The following is a 22,652-nucleotide window of genomic DNA, read 5'->3' as shown; positions in this document are numbered from 1 at the left end:
CAAACGATTATATAAGTGCTGTTAAAGGAAAGGTGATGCGACACAGTGGTAAACATGCTCCTGTCCCAACTTTTTGGACCATGTTACAGGCATGAAATTTGGACGAAGCATATATTTACAAAAAACAAAGTTCACATAAACTATCAAATATGGTGTGTTTGTACTGTTTTCGATTTAATGCAGGTCAAACTGACTTTACAAATCACTGCTTCCTGTTTTTATCAGTTCTTCACCACTTCACTTTCCAACTTAATTGGAATTAGGCTTATAATAGGATTATTAGATTATATTTAAACTAATAATGTATTCTAATGAAAGAATACATTTTAGGAAATAGTGGGTACATACAGATAGCCCATTGAACAACACTCTGCCTCCACCCTAAACCACCCCACTGCCGAAAAAATAAATAACAGTTGAAAACATGTACAGGAAACAGTTTTTTTTTCCAACCCATCTGAAAGAGGCCCAGAGTGACACTGACCTTAGCGTGAAGTCGTGCAGCTAGGCTGCGCTGCAAGACCCTCTCCCTGTAGCTCAAGGCTTTCAACAGGAAGTTCAGGTCTCCGATCTTATCCACTGAGAAACCCAGGAAACTGCAAACAGAACATAGACATTCACATAAAGAAGCTGTTAGGAAGAATGTCCATTCTTTCTCTGCTACCCAGTGCCAGAGATAAGCTCTTACTCAAGGAGGACCATAGTTAAGCTTGAAATAAAAGAATCCACGTTATTCCTGCGCCTCAAGACACTCTGAGTGACTTATGGACAGAACGTCCAGCAAACCGTGAATGTCCAATACCAGGAGGCATCCAGGGAGCGTCTGGATCAGATGCCCGAACCACCTTTCAATATGGAGGAGTAGCGGCTCTACTCGGATACTAGCATCCCGGATGGCCTCCTCACCCTATCAAATAGAGTGTAGCCCGCCACCCTGCGAAGAGGCTCATTTCCGCCACAGAGTCATTTAATGGGACATGAAATGTAATAACCAGATAATGTAAAGATTAAACTCACTTTCTGTTCCTTTTACTAAAACAGTAATGAACTCCCAATCAAATATTTTGGCCATAATCTCAAAATACAGAGGTCACATGAATAATAAGGTGGAAGGAACCGCTTTCTAGTTCCTAGTCTATAGACCATAGACATGTTAGAAATAGTGCTAAAATCATGTTATATTTGAGGCTGTAGTGTCAAATGTTTCTAAGGACATGGATTTTATCTAGGTTTTCAGATTTTCAAGCTTTCAAAATCTGACAGTGCTACTATAGCTTGTATTAAAATGTTGTATTAAACCTGGTCAGGGATTTTCTGTCTTTAGTAACATTTGCAGCTGAAGTTAATGACAACTGGACGGACGGACGGACGGACGAATAGATAGATAGATAGATGTTGGCTTTTTTAGAATTATTCCTTCGTATACAGCTCACTTCAAGGCAACATAAGCTGCTCAGGAATCTAATGCTATTAAGCTACTAGAATAATGCTCACATTTTCACACTTGACAAAGAATACATTTTCTTACATAATTGCATAAACATGGATATTTTTGTGAGTGAGAGCAGAATAGTTTCATGTTAACCAATAACTTAACTGCTTTATAGGGACCTAAAAAGACCCACAAAAAAATAAAAATTTTGCTTGCAGTTATTATATATATATATATATATCCATCCATCCATCCATCCATCCATTTTCTAAGCCGCTTCTCCGACAGGGTCGCGGGGGGATGCTGGAGCCTATCCCAGCAGTCTTCGGGCGGAAGGCAGGATACACCCTGGACAGGTCGCCAGTCCATCGCAGGATATATATATATATATATATATATAGCAGTTCTGGCTGTCTTTCAAATTGTGGTCTCACCACTGGACTCTAGATGTTTTAATGCACAATATCAATTAACAATTAACTACTAAGTCACAGAAAGTCTATTTGTTCTACTGTGCCATCTTTTTTGACCATATACAGGAGCAAAACAGCACAAGGATAGCCACACAAAGTGGAAGTATGGGTATGACATGCCTGTATTACAAGGCTTCAGTAACTGATCCTGAGGTTATGTAGCACATCTAGAACTGCCCTCACACTTGATTTCAGACAAAATTACTGTCAAATTTAGAAATTTCTAAATTAAAACCTGTTTATGAACCTATATTACATGGGAGGCCATAGGTAGAAAATGTCCCATAATTTCCACAATGAATGAGCACAGTGTACTGTGAGCCTAGAACTGTTTCCTTGATTAATTTCAGACCATATTTTTATTACACTTTTGCAGAAATTCCACTTCAAACAGTTATCTCTGTTTGTCACACTTCAGTCACCAAAATTGGTTGGCTGTTGTTAAGAAATGCCTCATAGTTTCTACACAGAATCAGGTTTTATCTGATATGAAATGTCCTCGCATTTAATATCAGATAAAATTTCTGTTAAATAAGGCAGAAAAATTACACATATTTCTTTTTTTTCATAAACAATGAGCATTTTGTGGTACTGCATGTCAACAACTGTTCACAGTTATTTAAAGACAATATGACTGTCAACTTTTACAGAAATTCCACCTTAATGTTATTCCTATATTAAATGCTTTAGTAGTGATTTTGGGTGGCTTTAGGTAAGGAATTTCCCATAGTCTGTATGCACAGTCTGTATGCTGGGGTACAGCAGGTCTTCAACTGTCCCAACAACTACATTTAAACAATAGTACTGTTAACTTTTTGCAGAAACTTGACCTTAAACTGGTGCATTACACCTATATTACAGGTTTCAGTAATTTGTTTAATGTGGCTGTAGTTATAAGCTTGATGTGTTAAAGCAGGTCTTTTCACACTGTATTATTTTTACAGAAATTCCATCCTAATGTGTGCATTGACTCTAGTTCATTACTCAGTAATTGTGACTATAGTTAAGAAATGTCCCACAGTTTCCACAAACAGTGAGTATAACAGTCTCTACAATTAATTTCAGACAATACGCTCACCTTTTGTAGAAACTGTACTCTAAACTTGGGCATTATCCATCCATCCATCCATCATCTTCCGCTTCTCCGGGGTTCGGGTTGCGGGGGCAGCATCCTGAGCAATGAAGCCCAGACCTCCGTTTCCCCAGCCACTTCCACTAGCTCCCTGGGAGGGATTCCGAGGCGCTCCCAGGCCAGCTGGGCGATATAGTCACGCCAGCGTGTCCTGGGTCTTCCCCGGGGTCTCCTCCCCGGTGGACTTGCCTGTGACACCTCCCAAGGGAGGCGTCCAGGAGGCATCCTAACAAGATGCCCGAACCACCTCAACTGGCTCCTCTCGACGTGAAGAAGCAGCGGCTCTACTCCGAGTCCCTCCCGGATGACCGAACTTCTCACCCTATCTCTAAGGGAGAGTCCAGCCACCCTGCGGAGGAAACTCATTTCGGCCGCTTGTATTCGCGATCTCATTCTTTCGGTCATTACCCAAAGCTCATGACCATAGGTGAGGGTGGGAACGTAGATCGACCAGTAAATCGAGAGCCTTGCCTTATGGCTCAGCTCTTTCTTTACCACAACAGACCGCATCACTGCTGACCCAGCACCAATCCGCCTGTCAATCTCCCGCTCCCTTGTACCATCACTCGTGAACAAGACCCCGAGATACTTAAACTCGAGGCAAGAGCTCATCCCCGACCCAGAGAGGGCTCTCCACCCTTTCCCGTGTGAGAACCATGGCCTCGGATTTGGAGGTACTGATCCTCATCCCGGCCGCTTCACACTCGGCTGCAAACCGATCCAGTGAAAGCTGAAGTTCACGGCCTGATGTCCCCAATAGGACCACATCATCTGCAAACAGCAGAGATGTGACCCTGAGGTCACCAAACCGGACACCCTCCATCCCCTGACTGCGCCTAGAAATTCTATCCATAAAAATTATGAATAGAATCGGTGACAAAGGGCAGCCCTGACGGAGTCCAACTCTCACTGGGAAAAAGTCTGACTTACTGCCGGCTATGCGAACCAAACTCCTGCTTTGTTTGTACAGGACCTGAATGGCTCGTAGCAAAGAGCCATGTACCCCGTACTCCCGAAGCACCTCCCACAGAATACCCCGGGGAACACAGTCGAATGCCTTCTCCAAATCCACAAAGCACATGTGGACTGGTTGGGCAAACTCCCATGAACCCTCCAGAATCCTGGAGAGGGTAAAGAGTTGGTCCAGTGTTCCACGACCAGGGCGGAACCCGCACTGCTCCTCTTGAATCCGAGGTTCGACTATAAGCCGGACTCTCTTCTCCAGTACCCTTGCATAGACCTTACCAGGGAGGCTGAGGAGTGTGATTCCCCTGTAGTTGGAACACACCCTCCGGTCCCCCTTTTTAAAAAGAGGCACCACCACCCCAGTCTGCCAATCCAGTGGCACCACCCCCGATGTCCACGCAATGTTGAAAAGGCGTGTCAGCCAAGACAGCCCCACAACATCCAGAGCCTTGAGGAACTCGGGACGGATCTCATCCACCCCTGCAGCCCTGCCGCCAAGGAGCTCTTTAACTACCTTAGCGACTTCGGCCTCAGTAATGGACAAGCCTATTCCCGTGTCCCCAGACTCTGCCTCCTCACTGGAGAACGTGTTGGTGGGATTGAGAAGGTCCTCAAAGTATTCCTTCCACCGCCCAATGACGTCTTCAGTCGAAGTCAGCAGCACACCATCTCCACTATATACAGTGCTAGTGGCACACTGCTTTCCCCTTCTGAGTCGCCTGACGGTTTGCCAGAATCTTTTCGGAGCCGACTTAGTCACTTTACAAGGCCTCACCGAACTCTTCCCACACCCGGGTTTTTGCCTTGGCAACGACTGAAGCCGCAGATCGCTTGGCCTGTCGATACCTGCCAGCTGCCTCTGGTGTCCTACAGGCCAACCATGTCTGGTAGGATTCCTTCTTCAGCTTGACGACATCTCTCACCTGGGGTGTCCACCACTGGGTTCGAGGATTACCGCCCCGACAGGCACCAACTACCTTGCGACCACAACTACAGTCAGCCGCTTCAACAATGGAGGAGCGGAACATGGCCCATTCTGAGTCAATGTCCCCCACCTCCCCCGATATCTGGTCAAAGTTCTGACGGAGGTGTGAGTTGAAGATCAATCTGACAGGTTCTTCTGCCAGATGTTCCCAGCAAACCCTCACTGTACGTTTGGGTTTGCCTGGTCTGACTGGCATCTTCCCCCACCACCTGATCCAACTCACCACCAGGTGGTGATCAGTTGACAGCTCAGCTCCTCTCTTTACCCGAGTGTCCAGTACACATGGCCGCAAGTCCGCTGACACGACTACAAAGTCAATCATTGAACTGCGGCCTAGGGTGTCCTGGTGCCATGTGCACTTATGGACATCCTTGTGTTCAAACATGGTGTTCGTTATGGACAAACTGTGGTTTGCACAGAAGTCCCAAAAACTGAACACCACTCGGGTTCAGATCAGAGAGGCCATTCCTCCCAATCACACCCCTCCAGGTCTTACTGTCGTTGCCCACGTGAGCGTTGAAGTCCCCCAGTAGGACAATCGAGTCTCCAGAAGGAGCACTTTCAAGCACCCCTTCCAAGGACTCTTTGAAGGCTGGGTATTCTGAACTGCTGTTCGGTGCATAAGCACAGACAACAGTCAGGACCCGTTCCCCAACCCGAAGGCGTAGGGAAGCTACCCTCTCGTCCACCGGGGAAAACCCCAACATACAGGCGCCGAGTCGAGGGGCTATGAGAAAGCCCACACCTGCCCGCCGCCTCTCACCATGGGCAACTCCAGAAAAGAAAAAAGTCCAGCCCCTCTCAAGGAGATTGGACCCAGAGCCCAAGCTGTGTGTTGAGGTGAGCCCGACTATATCTAGCCGGTATCTCTCAACCTCGCGCACCAACTCAGGCTCCTTCCCCGCCAGTGAGGTAACGTTCCAAGTTCCAAAAGCCAGTTTCAGCAACCGAGGATCAGAACACCAAGGCCCACGCCTTCGGACACTGCCCGATCCACAATGCACCGCACCCCTACTACTGCCCCTCCCATCAGTGGTGGGTCGATGGGAGGGAACTTGGGCATTAAATTTACTATATATACTTCATTACAGGTTTGAGTAGTTGATTTTAAATGTCTGTAGTAATGTAATGTCATATTTCTAAACATGTCCTAAACATATTGATCATAAGGTGACATAGCTGGTATAGAACTGCCCTCATGCTTAATTTTAAACAGAACTGCTTTTCTTTTTGCATTAATTCTTAAACCAGCATTATAATTTACATGCTCAAGTGACTAAATTTGGGTGGCTATAATTAATAAATGTCCCTCAATTTCCACAGTCAATGATCACAATTAATTTCAGATATTACTGTCAACTTCTGCAATTTCCACCATAAATTTAAACTGTCATCTCTATATTTTAGGCTTCAGTAACCAACTTGGGGTGTCAGTAGTTAAGAACTTTTTCATAATTTCTACACTTAATAAGCATGTGTCATCACACATAATTTCAGCCTATACATATATAACATGCTTCAGTAACCAACTTTGAATGTCTGCAGTTAAGAAATGTTCTATAATTTCTGCACACAAGTACGTGGTGTAAACACTGGCAGTAGAATCTGTCGTACTGAAAAGCTCAGTGACTTTAAACCTCGCACTATCTTAGGATGCCACCTCTGCCACAAGTCAGTTTGTGTGTCCTGGTTAACTGTAAGTGCTATTACTATGAAATGGAAGCATCTAGGAGCAACAACAGCTCAGCCACAAAGCGCTAAACCACTCAAACTCACAGAGTGGTGCACAAATTCTGAAGCATGTAGCAATCCTCTGTTGCATCACTCATTACAGAGCTCCAAACTGTCTTCATCAACATCAGCACAAGAACTGTGTGTCGTGATCTTCATGAAATGGTTTTAATGGCCAAGCAGCTGCACACAAGCATAATATCACTATGCACAATGCAAAGCTTTGGCTGGAGGGGTGTAAATCGCTGCCACTGGACTGGAGCAGTAGAAATGTGTCCTCTGGAATGATGATTTAGCTTTACTCTCTGTCAGTCTGATGATGAATCTGAGTTTGGTGGCCCCCATCAGAATGTTACCTATTGGAATGCAGAGCCAGCAGTAAAGTTTGGTGGAGGAGGGATAATGGGCTGGCTGTTTTTCAGGGTTTGGGCTCCTCAGTTGCAGCGAAGGGTGACGTTGATGCTACAGCACAAAGACATTTTACACAGTTAAGCTTCCAGCTTTGGGTCAGCAGTTTGGGGAAGAGCCTTTCTTGTTCCAGCATGACTGAGCCCCTGTGCACAAAGCAGCTCCGTAAAGACATGGAGTGACCAGTTTGGTGAAGATGAACTCCAGTGGCCTCACAAAACCCTGACCTCAACCCCACTAAATACCTGTGGGATGAACTGGAACAGAGACTGTGAGAGCCAGACCCTCTCGTCCAGCATCAGCATCTGACCACACAAATGTTCTTTTGACTGAATGGGTACAAATTTCAACAGACACTCTCCAAAATCTTCTGGAAAGCTTCCCAGATGTGTGGAAGGTGTTATGTAATACAATTGGTTCTAATGTTTTAGCCTATAAGAGTATCTGACATATCTAAACCGCAGCGCCAGCTGCCCATGACACTGGGTGAACCATTTTATGACGAATTGACCAATAGAAATGGTCAAAAGCACTTGTTACATGGGTGTACATTTAAAGAAAGAATGCTTCTTTTCCAGTGAAGTCATCCTTCAGAAATATGAGGTTTAAGACAGCAACCACACTGAAGATGGTTAAACTGAACATGATTGTAAACGTGTATGTCAGTCCGTCTGCCCTGCAATGGACTAGTGAACTGTTCAGGGTGTATCCCGCCTTCCACCCAATGACAGCTGGGTTAGGCTCCAGCACCCTCGCGAACCTGAGGGAGAAGCGGCTTAGAAGATGTGTGTATGTGTGTGTGTGTGAGTGTGTGATTGTAAATTCAAACTAGACTGTTTGGACCTGGTCCGGAGGCTGTCAGAGACAGAGCTGGTCCAGTTTCTGATCAAACCAGCCACCATACTGTCCTCAAACTGCCGGGTATACTGCATCATCAGCTCACGAACCACCACCTGCACATACAAAGCAAAAGGGAAAAAAGAGGTCAACACTCCCTGCATATGAGACAACCCAGAGCCTCAGTGTATACAGGAACCATTTTATTCACAAAATAAAAAGAACGAAAATATAATCAGAACTGCAGGAACATATTTTGTGCACTGAACGGGTGAGAAACACTCAGCGGTACCTCAACGGCTTTGTCTATAAAGGCTATAAAACCAAATAAATATATATTTATTTTTATATAGGCACATAAGAAAAACACAGGCCCTTCTTTCTTTTTATTTCTTGTGTAGTGATCAAATAGTGTGGCATCATATACGATGGGTTGTAATGTTTAAATTGTTTAAATATTACATTGTTGTTGCTTTTGTTTGAGTGTAGTTGGGCAGCATGCTCTTAGTTGGTCCAGAACTCTTTATTTTGAAGGACTATGGGGGTCATCGGGCAGTGAGCTTTAGTAGCACAGCTGGCCAGCTGCATAACAGAAAAGCCTGAGCAGCCTGTGTTTTGTGTGTTCCTCCCTTTACTGCAGCTGTTTTGAGATGATTCTCCATTAAAGCTGAGTTACAGGGACATTTTAAGGTCCCTGTAACATTTTAAGGTGTTTTGTAGTTACATTTCCGTTAAAGCCTAGTAATACGGAAGTTTTAAGGCCTCAGTGTTTTTGTAGTTGTCTCATGGTGTGTTTTATTGTTGAATTTCCATTAAAGCTGAGTGATGGGGACATTTTAAGGTCTCAGTGTGAGTTTTGTAGTTGAATTTCTATTAAAGCTGATTTATGGGGACATTTTAAGGTCTCAGTCTGTGTTTTGGAGTTGAATTTCTATGAAAGCTGAGTTATGGGGACATTTTAAAGTCTCAGTGTGTGTCTTGTAGTTGAATCTCCATTAAAACTGAGTTATGGGATCATTTTAAGGTCTCGGGGTGTTTTGTAGTTGAATCTCCATTAAAGCTGATTTATGGGGACATTTTAAGGTCTCAGTGTGTGTTTCAGAGTTGAATTTCCATGAAAGCTGAGTTGTGGGGAGATTTTAGTGTCTCAGTATGAGTTTTGGAGATGAATTTATAATTAAAGCTGAGTTATGGGGACATTTTAAGGTCTCAGTGAGAGTTTTGTAGTGGAATTTCCATGAAAGCTGAATTATGGGGAAATTTTAAGGTCTCAGTGTGTGTTTTGTAGTTGAATCTCCATGAAAGCTGCGTTATGGGGACATTTTAAGGTCTCAGTGAGAGTTTTGTAGTGGAATTTCCATGAAAGCTGAATTATGGGGAAATTTTAAGGTCTCAGTGTGTGTTTTGTAGTTGAATCTCCATGAAAGCTGCGTTATGGGGACATTTTAAGGTCTCAGTGTGTGTTTTGTAGTTGAATCTCCATTAAAGCTGAGTGATGAGGACATTTTAAGGCCTGAGTGTGTGTTTTGTAGTTGAATCTCCATTAAAGCTGAGTTATGGGGACATTTTAAGGTCTCAGTGTGTGTTTTGTAGTTGAATCTCCATTAAAGCTGAGTTATGGGGACATGTTATGGTCTCAGTGTGTGTTTTGTAGTTTAATTTCCATTGAAGCTGAGTTATGGGGACATTTTAAGGCCTCAGTGTGTGTTTTGTAGTTGAATCTCCATTAAAGCTGAGTTATGGGGACATGTTATGGTCTCAGTGTGTGTTTTGTAGTTGAATTGCCATTAAAGCTGAGTTATGGGGACATTTTAAGGTCTCAGTGTGTGTTTTGTAGTTGAATCTCCATTAAAGCTGAGTTATGGGGACATGTTATGGTCTCAGTGTGTGTTTTGTAGTTGAATTTCCATGAAAGCTGAGTTATGGGCACATTTTAAGGTGTGAGTTTTATAGTTGCGGTTTGGCTGAATGGTTACGTTCCTTGTCTCCCATGTGGGAAAGCAAGTTCAGTTCCAGCGCAGAGAAGCAAGCTTGTAATGGTTTGTTTTTTCGGTGATGTAATGACGTCTCTGTGGTGCTGCGTGTATGACATCATTAGATCTGTTCTGTCTTTGCTGCTCTAACAACTTGTTTATCATGGAAACTCATATCACAATGATAAAAATATAATTTATCACGCAGCCCTAAATGGAATCTGATTATTTCCATTCCTTCTCTTAAATTAAAGATGTTAATTAAATAAAGAAAAGAGAAAAGTAATTCCAACAAGACTTTCAAATAAGAATTTAACTTAACACACATCCAATGCAAAAACAGCACCTTTTAATGAAAAAGACTGATAAAATTTGGTGACACTGGTAAATTTGGTAAAATATTGTGCTGCACAGAAACATTCACTGATCTTACTTTTAAAGTAAATGGTAAAACCTAATATATGAAAATATTTAAAACAAAAACGACAGACTACAAAGGAAACATTTTAGTGATAGTAACATGAAATTATTTTGAAAATCAAAAACTAAGACTAAAAGCTCTGAGAGTGGGGGAACAAGTGATTGATGTAGAATGAGCCAGTAGTTTGGATTAAATGCAAGGATTAAAAACTATACTGCTCTACTGGGAGTTTTCCTAACTTGCACTATTTATCAAAAATCTGTTGTCACTGCTGGACTGAGAATAGTCCACCAACCAAAAATATCCAGCCAACAGTGTCCTGTGGGCAGCATCCTATGACCACTGATGAAGGACTACAGGATGACCAACATAAACTGTGCAGCAGCAGATGAGCTATCATCTCTGACTTTACATGTACAAAGTGGACCAACAAACTAGGAGTGTCTAATAGAGTGGACAGTGCGTTGACACAGTGTTTAAAAAGTCCAGCAGCACTGCTGTGTCTGATCCACTTGTACCAGCACAACACACACTAACACACCACCACCAAGTCATTATTACTGCAGTGCTAAGAATGATCCACCACCCAAATAGTACCTGCTCTGTAAAGGGGCCATGGGGGTCCTGACCACTGAAGAACAGGGTAAAAGGGGCTAACAAAGTATCAGAGAAACAGATGGACTACAGTCTGTAACTGTAGAACTACAAAGAGCACCTAATACAGCAAGCGGAGGAGATAAAATGATCAATGAGCATAGAAACAAGGAGGTGGCCTGATTGGTGAATTTTGGTGAAAGACAACATCTTTGCATTTGAATGTAATCCTGCTGTTACTCTGTTTTCATAATGCATCTATAATCTGATCACAGTTTTTTTTACTGTAACTGTAACAGATCACAGTTACATTTTTTGTGTCCTGATTACGTAACACTGTTACACATATTCTGCTACTACTCAACCCTGCTTAGTTTTCCAGTACACTCAGAAAATAGAAAGTGCTGTGCACAACAAATTTCAGACCCACCCCTCATTTATTAAATTTCCAGTTAAAACAGCCATTATGTAGAAGTTATTCATTCTTCAGATGTAGGTGGAAAAAAAAACAGAAAGCAAAATTACCCAGAAGCCTCAACAGCTAAATCTACTATTAGCTGTTTGAGTGTTGAGTGGGTCACACCTTCCCTTCATTCCATCTTCCATTCTTTTAGGAGACTCACTTTCAGCTCCTCAAAGAATCTGCAGACAAGCCTCCAAAGTTCAGTCTTAGAAGCTGGTTGATGATTTTCTGAAGTAATCAAACCCATTCAGTGGTGTTGAGGTCTGGACTCTGGGGCAGTCAGTCCATCGTTCAGCTTCTTTGTTTGATGTGTCCATCTCCTTTTATCAGTGAGGTTCTTCTTGATCAGCTACATATCCTTTCAGACCCACAGTGCTGAGTGGTCTTCTCACAGTGGAAGGATGGACAGAAACAGCTGTGGATATTTTCAGATCTGAAGCAGCTTGATTTTCTCCTTTCTCTCAAAGGTAAAAGCTTTAAGTTGGAGGGGTTGTAATACAACTTACTTTTATTAATTAATTAGAAATGAAGTGAATACAGGGCTGTCTCTACTTTCACACAACACTGTGCACACATAACAGGCAATTTCCTTCTATTAGCAAGACTTTTTTATTAAGACTTGTTAAGAATTGGTTCCACAGTTACTTTTGTTTTTGTATGAACTTCTATTACACTCAACTCAATGGTCACCTTCTCTCCTCCTGGAGACCATACAGACTTCAGCACCCACCCTGATTAACCCCATCTGAGTCATGTGATTACTGTCTTTAGAGGTCCCTGATTACCTGAATGAGGTGTACTAGACTTGGGATTGAGGTGAAACCAGGAGGGAGGTGGATCTCCAGGAGGAGTGTTGATGACTGCACTTGTACATTTGAATTTATTGTCTCTTTAAAAGTCAAGCTGGCCTTTATAACCTCACTGAAAGGCTGATTACTTACTATATGACTGCCACATAAGTAGCTTTGGTGGTGCTCTGTATTTGATTATAGTAGATGGTCATGGTCCATCCACCTAAGCGTTAAGGTTCTTCCTGTGACAGCTGAAAAAATTCAACCTCCCACAAGAAACAAAGATTCAGTTCTACATGGCTATAATCAAGCCTGTTCTCATGTCTGGCAGATGAACAACACCAGGGTTGTATTACAGAAGCATCTTAACTCTGAAACCTGTTGTGTTTAGTCTCCATGACGACTTTGGTAGCGACTGAATTTAGGACAGCTCCTCCTTTCATAATCTCATTATTAACTCCAGATAAGAAAACAGTATCACATAAACATCCTAACTAGACTAAACCTCCTAAATCCTGTCCTAACTTTAGGATGAACCCCAACAGGGTCCTAACTTCTGTTTAACGTCCATTTCTATGGTTTTTAGGTGGCTGAGTCAGGCAGTATAGTTCACTACCAGCATAATGAGCTCCATTTATTTCTACTTTAAAACACTGCTTTCACTGGGAGATGTTTTTCTTTTCTAACTCTGCGTTTTAAAAATCTCAGATGCCGCCGACTTGAACTCCACCACGCCTCTGATTACCTTCCTGTGTTAATGTTGGTGATGAAATGTTACAGTGATGGTGGTGAACAATGAGGAGATGGAGCTGAACGTGTGTCTGTTTATTAGGCGGATTAACGTTAGCGCGCTCGGCTAAAGCGTTTGGGAAATGGAGACTGAAACTGGGTAATGGTGACAATCTGATAAACAGCAGGGGACACTCTCACAGTATTCACTACTTAAGTTTAGCTTACCATTTTTATATCAGTAACAGTAGCTAGCTGTATGGCTAAATAACTTACATTTTATTTTAATTACTTAATTACTTTAATTGCACATTTATGTTTTGATACTACTTATAATGCTGAAAAGTAAGATAAAGGATATGTATTTAAAATATTGAAAAAAATAAAACAAATTTTGCTCATTTTATTTACCCATTACGCTCAAGTCAGCAAATAAATAGAACTGTACATTAAAATGTACAGAAATGTGTTTCTATTAAGGATGTGCTCACTTATTTACATGTAGAAAATCAACACAAGATGCAAATTTACCAGTTCCAGTATGACAAATTCCTTTTTTACAGGTTGTTGTACTTATACTACTAAAGTGATGTCCAGAAAAGTTTGTTTGGAAATGATTAGGAAGTTAATAAAAAGATTTTTAATAAATAGAAGTTTTTACAAACCCAAAATACACAGCAAGCAAACAGTCAGACTGCGCCTCATAACTCAGATTATTTTGTGGGGAAAAAAAGAGTCATTGCCATCAGCTACAGGCCTCCTTACCAATCGCTCTGAATGTGTGATGTGAAAAGTGGGTTTGTTTTTTTCTTCTTCTTTTTTAGGTCAGGGGTAATGGAACTCTTCAGAAAGCACTTAAAAACATAAATGGAAAAGACACAAAGGCCTCAGTTCACCCTTGTCCAGCCTAAGGTTCAGTACACGACTGGCAGCAAAGTCATTCACAAAGTCAGTATATTTGATGTTATTATAGTGAGACTGTTTGAGGTCAGAAATCTCCAGACTGGTGGACAGGTAACAGTGTAAAAACACTACTTATATCATATTGTCCTCCCACTGCTAGCACACTATGAACCTGCCTCCTTCAAACATGTGCTGCTTATATCTAACAGACTGTGGAGTCCTCTTTTATCTGATTAACTCAACTTCTGGCCAGACTGTCTTCTGTAACAGTTGGTTGTATGGGTTATGGGCTCACCAGCTGCAGAAGGGCTGTGAATATTCAATAAAATATGATATATTTGATAAACAACTTTTTTAAATGTCAGATTTATTTAAAAAATAAATATTAATTTTCACATAAATTTAAATATTTAATATTTATATAAAATATTTAGTTGTTTATAAATTTAATCTAGAATAAAAAAATGATAAAATACTAATAAATAAGGACAAGATAAAGAAATCTCATTTAATCATTAAACTGAAATGTATTTGGCACTTTCCTTTTCAGAAAATTAGAAATAATATTTAATAGAATATTTAAAAATGCACATCAATATTATTCATCACTCTAAACTTGGCAATGTTTGTTTATTTAATGCAGGCTGCCTCCAGAAAAATGTAAAAAATTACAGTACAGACCCAAGATACCATCATATTTTTATAATTTAAGTTAGTTAAGTGACCCTTATTAATCCCACAATGGGGAAATATCACCTACACATTTAACCCATCTGTTCAGTGAAATACCACATACACACTAGTCAACACACACACTAGGTGCAGTGAGCACACTTGCCTGGAGCGGTGGGCAGCCCTATCCACGGCATCCGGGGAGCAGTTGAGGGTTAGGTGTCTTGCTCAAGGGCATTTCAGTCACGTACTCTCGGCTCTGGAGAATGAACCGGAGACCTCCCTCCCAGTCTCGTTCCCTAACCTCCAACCCCCAACTACCCCCTATCTTTAGGTTCAGCCCCACATCATTTTTATATTTTTCTTCAGCTAAATTTTTCCATCTGATGGGTAGATCAGTTTCACCTAGCAGGCACTGTGTCTGTTGAGTGATGTTGAGGTCTGGAATCTGGGGTGGTCAGTCAATTGTTCAGCTTCTTTGTTTGATGTGTCCATCTCCTTTTCTCAGTGAGGTTTTTCTTGATCAGCTACACATCTTTTCAGACCCACATCAATGAGTGGTCCTCTAACAGTGGAAGGACAGAAACACCTGTGGATGTTTTCAGATCTGGAGCAGTTAGATTTTCTCCTCTCTCTCAGAGATGAAAGCTTTAAGCACTGTTTATCTGATGGGGGCAGTTTTGACACCAGGTCTTCCAGGTGGTTGTTATGACACACATTTTCTCTGTAGTTTATAATCAGTTTTTGAACTAAAGTTTCCTGTTTTTCTCTTATTTTCCTTTAACTTTTATTCAAGTGGATTATCTTATAACCAATATGCTCAAAATTATCTCCTGAAAAAAATAATAACTTATACTTAATAGAAGTGGGTCTCTGACTTCTGCACAGGACAGAACACTATGATACTAAATTTTTAGCACAAGGAGCTGAAAACTAATTCTCCCCTCATGACAGGTGACAGCAATGCCCCCTGGGTGAGAGTCTGATTCCACTCAAAATAAGATCATATGACCAAAATCAAAGAAATCCCCCATTACTGCCTCACATAAACACATACACAAAACAAAGAGAGAAAGCAAGTGGGAAAGCAAGAACGGGAGACAGAGAGAAGGTTGAGTCTCTGGCAGAACCCCTTGGTGCCCTTGTGACTCTGGTTCGAAATTAAACCCCTAAGACCCATTTTTTACCACATGACCTAATTTAACCTTACACGCTGCTCCAAAACTCCTTTTCAAATTGCTCCAGAACTTAATTCAATAAGTGTTCACAAATAAACTGTACTGAAATGGTTGAATATGGGCATGAGGGTAATTATCAGTGTACCCTTAAAGGGGAACTCCACCAACATTTCTACATAATTCAGTGGTTAAGACTTAAACAGAGCGGTTCAGAGCAGTTTGGTGTGAAACACTCCATTTTAGAGAAACTTACCGAGTCATAACTGTTTGCAGTGGTGGTGACAGGAACCAGAGGTCCACTTCTAAAAGCTCCCTCACAGAAAGTTCCTACATGAAATGGTTCTGAATTCACTGCCTGATGACTGAGACGCTGTTTAACGGTAGTTTAGAGAACTTAAACTTCATTCATAGTGGAGGGATACATGCAGGGCGCTGTGTGGCAAAATAGTCCCCAAAGAAAACTTATTATTCCAGATTTTCCACTATTTTTCATCATCAACATTCCATATAAACTCAGAAGAATCATCTAGGTTCACTGGTGGTTCTGGATGGTAAATAAAATGTCTATATCTGTGTTGTAGTCATGGCGACGCCATGGTTCCTATCACCACCAATGTAAATAAATGTGACTCTGAATCTTTGTGCATATCTCAGTTACACATTCAGATCCCTGAATTATGCAGAAACAGTGAAAAATGAGCAGAATTACCTTAATTAAAGCTCAAATTAGACTCTTCAAAATAGATTATACACCACCACAGGACCTGTTTTAGTACATTGGAGGTCTGTTGCATTATCAGTCGTAATAATGCACAATAAACACACTAATTTATCAGTAATTATCCAATTTACTGAGCATGACTTAATGATCTAAATTCGTATTGTCTAATTACTGAATAAGTGGAAATATTTTATTAATATAAGTTTTAGTTAGCATCAAAACTTCTGGAGTTTTATTGCTTTACAGCTAATAAGAGTCACTGAAACTTCACCCAAAAGTATAAAATAAAAACTCATTATTAATCAAATATGAAGGAACTTATTTCTTATTACTTGAGAAATGCTTTGCAATGACAACAGAGGATGGCAAAGTGTTGGAAAGATTAGATTAGAAGTAAAATACCATGGTATCGGTCTAAAGCTGCCATATAAGATACACATGAATGATTAAAGTGATTAATTTCCCTTTCAAGGGGATTCCCGAGAAGGTGTCACACTCGATGTTTCACTGAAAACGCCCCCTCACCTTCAACGTTCCTCAATCTCCATCTCGAAACATCTGCACTGATACACGATTGTTTCCCTTCACTCATATCAGACCCAGACTGCGAGGAACTTTATTTGTCCTCCGCCTTATCTAAGATGATCGTGCTATGACTTTATTTCCCAGGATTAGAGAGAATGACTTTATTTTACTACTGAGACTGAACGACTGTAATCTAATTGCAGAAGAAGAGTTCAGTGTGTCTTCAGGCAGGCTGTGAATGGTGACCTTGTATTTGAACATCTGAACGTGTGCCTGTGTCTCAGCCCTCCTTGCTCCTCCAGAAGGCTATTTAGAGGCGCTACATGAAGTAAAAGTGTCTCCCTCAGCAGTTATTCAATAACTCTGCTACTGTGCAAAGGTCCTGTGGCCTCCTCTTAACATCATGATGGTTTATTCGATTCTCTGTGTTTGGGTTGGGGGCTGGGTGTGGAGGTTGGGAGGGGTGGACATGGCATATTGAGGAATCACAGCTTGTCAGAAAGTTCCTCAGAGTGGAGGTCCTGTGGGTTTTTCTTGTTTATGGTCACAAAGAGATCATGGGTAACCGCAGTGTGACACTGCACTAAAAATGGCCAGCTATCACCAAAATAAGGGAGAAAACATGACAAATAACAACCTTGAGCAAAATGGCTTTGATACGCAAGCCTTGTGATGGAAGCTTTGCTCTCTCTCTCTTTTTTTCCCTCTTCGAGTGCTTGCTGACAAATGAAGTGGTGGTTTTGTTCATGCACTTATAAGGTTGCAGTGTAGAGAGCAACAATTAGAGCCAGAGTGGCACTGCTTGGTTTCAGCGGCATTTCCATCTGAAAACCTTGCTTACCTGGAGCATCACCATGTTGTCGCCCTCAAAAGTCACAAAGACGTCTGAGTCGCATTTCAGAGAAGGGATTCTGTTCTCCATCATGAAGCCCTGAAACAAAAGAAAAGACAGCTGTGAAAATTACACAATTTTTATTGTGTAACAAATACTACACAATCGATTGAATATTTTCCCTAGTTGTTAGAGAGAGGAGATGAGCATTATTTGATTAATCAATGTTTTAATTAAAGATAATGTTTATTAATGACGCCTTTAGAGGGCGACGCTGAGTGATGTTTGTGTATTTCATGGTTGTTAATGATGTTATTAGAGGGCGGCGCTGAGTGATGTTTGTGTAATTGATGATTGTTAATGACGCCTTTAGAAGGCGGTGCTGAGTCAGGTTTGTTTATTGGATGGTTGATAATGACATCTTTAGAGGGTGTCATTAAGCAACGTTTGTTTATTTGATGGTTGTTAATGATGCCTTTAGAGGGCGACGCTGAGCGATGTTTGTTTATGTCATGGTTGTTAATGACTACTTTAGAGCGCGGCACTGAGTGATGTTTGTTTATTTCATGGTCATTAACATTTACAAACATCAAATAAACAAACGTTACTCAGCGCCGCCCTCTAAAGGCATCATTAACAACCATCAAATAAACAAACATTCCATAGTGCCGCCTTCTAAAGACGTCATTGACAACCACTGTTTATTCGATGTTTGTTATTAATGCCTTTAGAGGGCGGCGCAAGCGTCGCTCAGCGCCACCCTCTAAAGGCGTCATTAACAACCATCAAATAAACAAACGTCACTCAGCGCCGCCCTCTAAAGGCGTCATTAACAACCATCAAATAAACAAACGTCACTCAGCACCGCCCTCTAAAGGCGTCATTAACACCCATCAAATAAACAAACATTGCATAGTGCCGCCCTCTAAAGACGTCATTGACAACCACTGTTTATTCGATGTTTGTTATTAATGCCTTTAGAGGGCGGCGCAAGCGTCGCTCAGCGCCACCCTCTAAAGGCGTCATTAACAACCATCAAATAAACAAACGTCACTCAGCGCCGCCCTCTAAAGGCGTCATTAACAACCATCAAATAAACAAACGTCACTCAGCGCCGCCCTCTAAAGGCGTCATTAACACCCATCAAATAAACAAACATTGCATAGTGCCGCCCTCTAAAGACGTCATTGACAACCACTGTTTATTCGATGTTTGTTATTAATGCCTTTAGAGGGCGGCGCAAGCGTCGCTCAGCGCCACCCTCTAAAGGCGTCATTAACAACCATCAAATAAACAAACGTCACTCAGCGCCGCCCTCTAAAGGCGTCATTAACAACCATCAAATAAACAAACGTCACTCAGCACCGCTCTCTAAAGGCATCATTAAAAACCATCAAATAAACAAACGTCACTCAGCACCGCCCTCTAAAGGCGTCATTAACAAACATCAAATAAACAAACGTCACTCAGCGCCGCTCTCTAAAGGCATCATTAACAACCATCAAATAAGCAAACATTGCATAGTGCCGCCCTTTAAAGGCATCATTAATGACCATCACATCAACAAACATCGCTCAGTGCCGCCCTCTAAAGTCGTCATTGACAACCATCCAATAAACAAACCTTGCTCAGCACAGACCTCTAACGGCATCATTAACGACCATGAAATAAAGAAACTTCGCTCAGTGCTGCTCTAATAGGGCGACATTTGTTAATGTGAACGGTGATTAATGACGCCTTTAGAGGGCAGCGCTGAGCGACGTTTGTTTATTAGTGTTTATTAATGATACCTTTAGAGGGCGACGCTGAGCGACGTTTGTTTATTTGATGTTTATTAATGATGCCTTTAGAGGGCGACGCTGAGCGACGTTTATTTGATGTTTATTAATGACACCTTTAGAGGGCGGCGCTGAGTGATGTTTGTTTATTTCATGGTTGTTAATGATGCCTTTAGAGGGCGGCGCTGAGCGACATTTGTTTATTAGTGTTTATTAATGATACCTTTAGAGGGCAGCGCTGAGTGATGTTTGTTTATTTGATGTTTGTTTATTTCATGGTTGTTAATGATGCCCTTAGAGGGTGGCGCTGAGCAACGTTTGTTTATTAGTGTTTATTAATGATACCTTTAGAGGGCGGCGCTGAGTGACGTTTGTTTATTTGAGGTTTGTTTATTTGACATTTGTTAATGATACCTTTAGAGGGCGGCGGCGAGCGACGTTTGTTTATTCGATGTTTGTTAATGACACCTTTAGAGGGCAGTGCTGAGCGACATTTGTTTATTTGATGTTTATTAATGACACCTTTAGAGGGCGACGCTGAGCGATGTTTGTTTATGTGATGTTTATTAATGACACCTTTAGAGGGCGGTGCTGAGCGACGTTTATTTATTAGTGTTTATTAATGATACCTTTAGAGGGCGGCGCTGAATGACGTTTGTATATTAGTGTTTATTAATGACACCTTTAGAGGGCGGCGCTGAGCGACGTTTGTTTATTTGATGTTTATTAATTACACCTTTAGAGGGCGACGCTGAGCGATATTTGTTTATTTCATGTTTATTAATGACACCTTTAGAGGGCGACGCTGAGCGATGTTTGTTTATGTGATGTTTATTAATGACACCTTTAGAGGGCGGTGCTGAGCGACGTTTATTTATTAGTGTTTATTAATGATACCTTTAGAGGGCGGCGCTGAGTGACGTTTGTATATTAGTGTTTATTAATGACACCTTTAGAGGGCGGCGCTGAGCGACGTTTGTTTATTTGATGTTTATTAATGACACCTTTAGAGGGCGGCGCTGAGCGACGTTTGTTTATTTCATGGTCATTAACATTTACAAACATCAAATAAACAAACATCACTCAGCGCCACCTTCTAAAGGTATCATTAACAAACATCAAATAAACAAACGTCACTCAGTGCCACTCTATCAGGTCGACATTTGTTAATGTGAACGGTGATTAATGACACCTATATAGGGCGGCGCTATGTAACATTTGTTTACATGAAGCTTGTTAATGACACCTTTAGAGGGCGGCACTGAGTGACATGATGTTTGTTTATTTGATATTTTGTAATGGTACCTTTAGAGGGCGGCGGTGAGCGACATTTGTTCATTCGATGTTTGTTAATGACGCCTTTAGAGGGCGGTGCTGAGCGACGTTTGTTTATTAGTGTTTATTAATGATACCTTTAGAGGGTGGCGGCGAGCGACGTTTGTTTATTCGATGTTTGTTAATGACACCTTTAGAGGCGGCGGTGAGCGACGTTTGTTTATTGGTGTTTATTAATGACACCTTTAGAGGGCGGTGCTATGCAACATTTGTTTATTTGATGTTTATTAATGATACCTTTAGAGGGCGATGCTGAGCGACGTTTGTTTATGTGATGTTTATTAATGACACCTTTAGAGGGCGACGCTGAGCGACGTTTGTTTATTTGATGTTTGTTAATGACACCTTTAGAGGGCGGCGCTGAGCGACGTTTGTTTATTAGTGTTTATTAATGATACCTTTAGAGGGCGGCGCTGAGTGACGTTTGTTTATTTGATGTTTATTAATGACACATTTAGAGGGCGGTGCTGAGCGACGTTTGTTTATTAGTGTTTATTAATGACACCTTTATAGGGCGATGCTGAGCGACGTTTGTTTATTAGTGTTTATTAATGATACCTTTAGAGGGCGGCGCTGAGCGACGTTTGTTTATTTGATGTTTATTAATGACGCCTTTAGAGTGCGGTGCTATGCAACATTTGTTTATTTGATGCTTGTTAATGACACCTTTAGAGGGCGGCGCTGAGCGACGTTTGTTTATTTGATGTTTATTAATGACACCTTTAGAGGGCGACGCTGAGCGGCGTTTGTTTCTTGATGTTTATTAATGACACCTTTAGAGGGCAGTGCTGAGCGACGTTTGTTTATTAGTGTTTATTAATGATACCTTTAGAGGGCGGCGCTGAGTGACGTTTGTATATTAGTGTTTATTAATGATAACTTTAGAGGGTGGCACTGAGCGACGTTTGTATATTAGTGTTTATTAATGATACCTTTAGAGGGTGGCACTGAGCGACGTTTGTTTATTTGATGTTTATTAATGACGCCTTTAGAGGGCAGTGCTATGCAACATTTGTTTATTTGATGCTTGTTAATGACACCTTTAGAGGGCGACGCTGAGCGACGTTTGTTTCTTGATGTTTATTAATTACACCTTTAGAGGGCAGTGCTGAGAGACGTTTGTTTCTTGATGTTTATTAATGACACCTTTAGAGGGCGGTGCTGAGCGACGTTTGTTTATTAGTGTTTATTAATGATACCTTTAGAGGGCGGCGCTGAGTGACGTTTGTATATTAATGTTTATTAATGACACCTTTAGAGGGCGGCGCTGAGCGACGTTTGTTTATTTGATGTTTATTAATTACACCTTTAGAGGGCGACGCTGAGTGATGTTTGTTTATTTCATGGTCATTAACATTTACAAACATCAAATTAACAAACATCACTCAGCGCCACCTTCTAAAGGTATCATTAACAAACATCAAATAAACAAACGTCACTCAGTGCCACTCTATCAGGTCGACATTTGTTAATGTGAACGGTGATTAATGACACCTATATAGGGCGGCGCTATGCAACATTTGTTTACTTGAAGCTTGTTAATGACACCTTTAGAGGGCGGCACTGAGTGACATGATGTTTGTTTATTTGATATTTTGTAATGATACCTTTAGAGGGCGGCGGTGAGCGACGTTTGTTCATTCGATGTTTGTTGATGACGCCTTTAGAAGGCAGAGCTGAGTGATGTTTGTTTATTTGATGTTTGTTTATTTTATGTTTGTTAATGATACCTTTAGAGGGCAGCGCTGAGTGACGTTTGTTTATTTGATGTTT

At 41.3% G+C, this 22,652-nt stretch overlaps 1 protein-coding gene across 1 annotated transcript in view; it reads right to left on the bottom strand.

The window, feature by feature from the left end:
- The window catches only part of acoxl (acyl-CoA oxidase-like), a 138,021-nt gene that overhangs the window by 46,016 nt on the left and 69,353 nt on the right, over positions 1–22,652 (bottom strand). Inside the window, exons 13-15 of the mRNA XM_017702657.2 lie at positions 17,776–17,865; positions 7,971–8,080; positions 485–596 (exon numbers count right to left, since the gene is read on the bottom strand). Coding sequence (XP_017558146.1) covers positions 485–596; positions 7,971–8,080; positions 17,776–17,865 — 312 coding nt within the window. The remainder of the gene's footprint in view (positions 1–484; positions 597–7,970; positions 8,081–17,775; positions 17,866–22,652) is intronic.

The sequence above is a fragment of the Pygocentrus nattereri genome, chromosome 5 (genome assembly GCF_015220715.1).
Source record: "Pygocentrus nattereri isolate fPygNat1 chromosome 5, fPygNat1.pri, whole genome shotgun sequence".
NCBI classification, from domain to species: Eukaryota; Metazoa; Chordata; class Actinopteri; order Characiformes; family Serrasalmidae; genus Pygocentrus; species Pygocentrus nattereri.
This window is presented reverse-complemented; position numbering and strand designations above follow the sequence as displayed.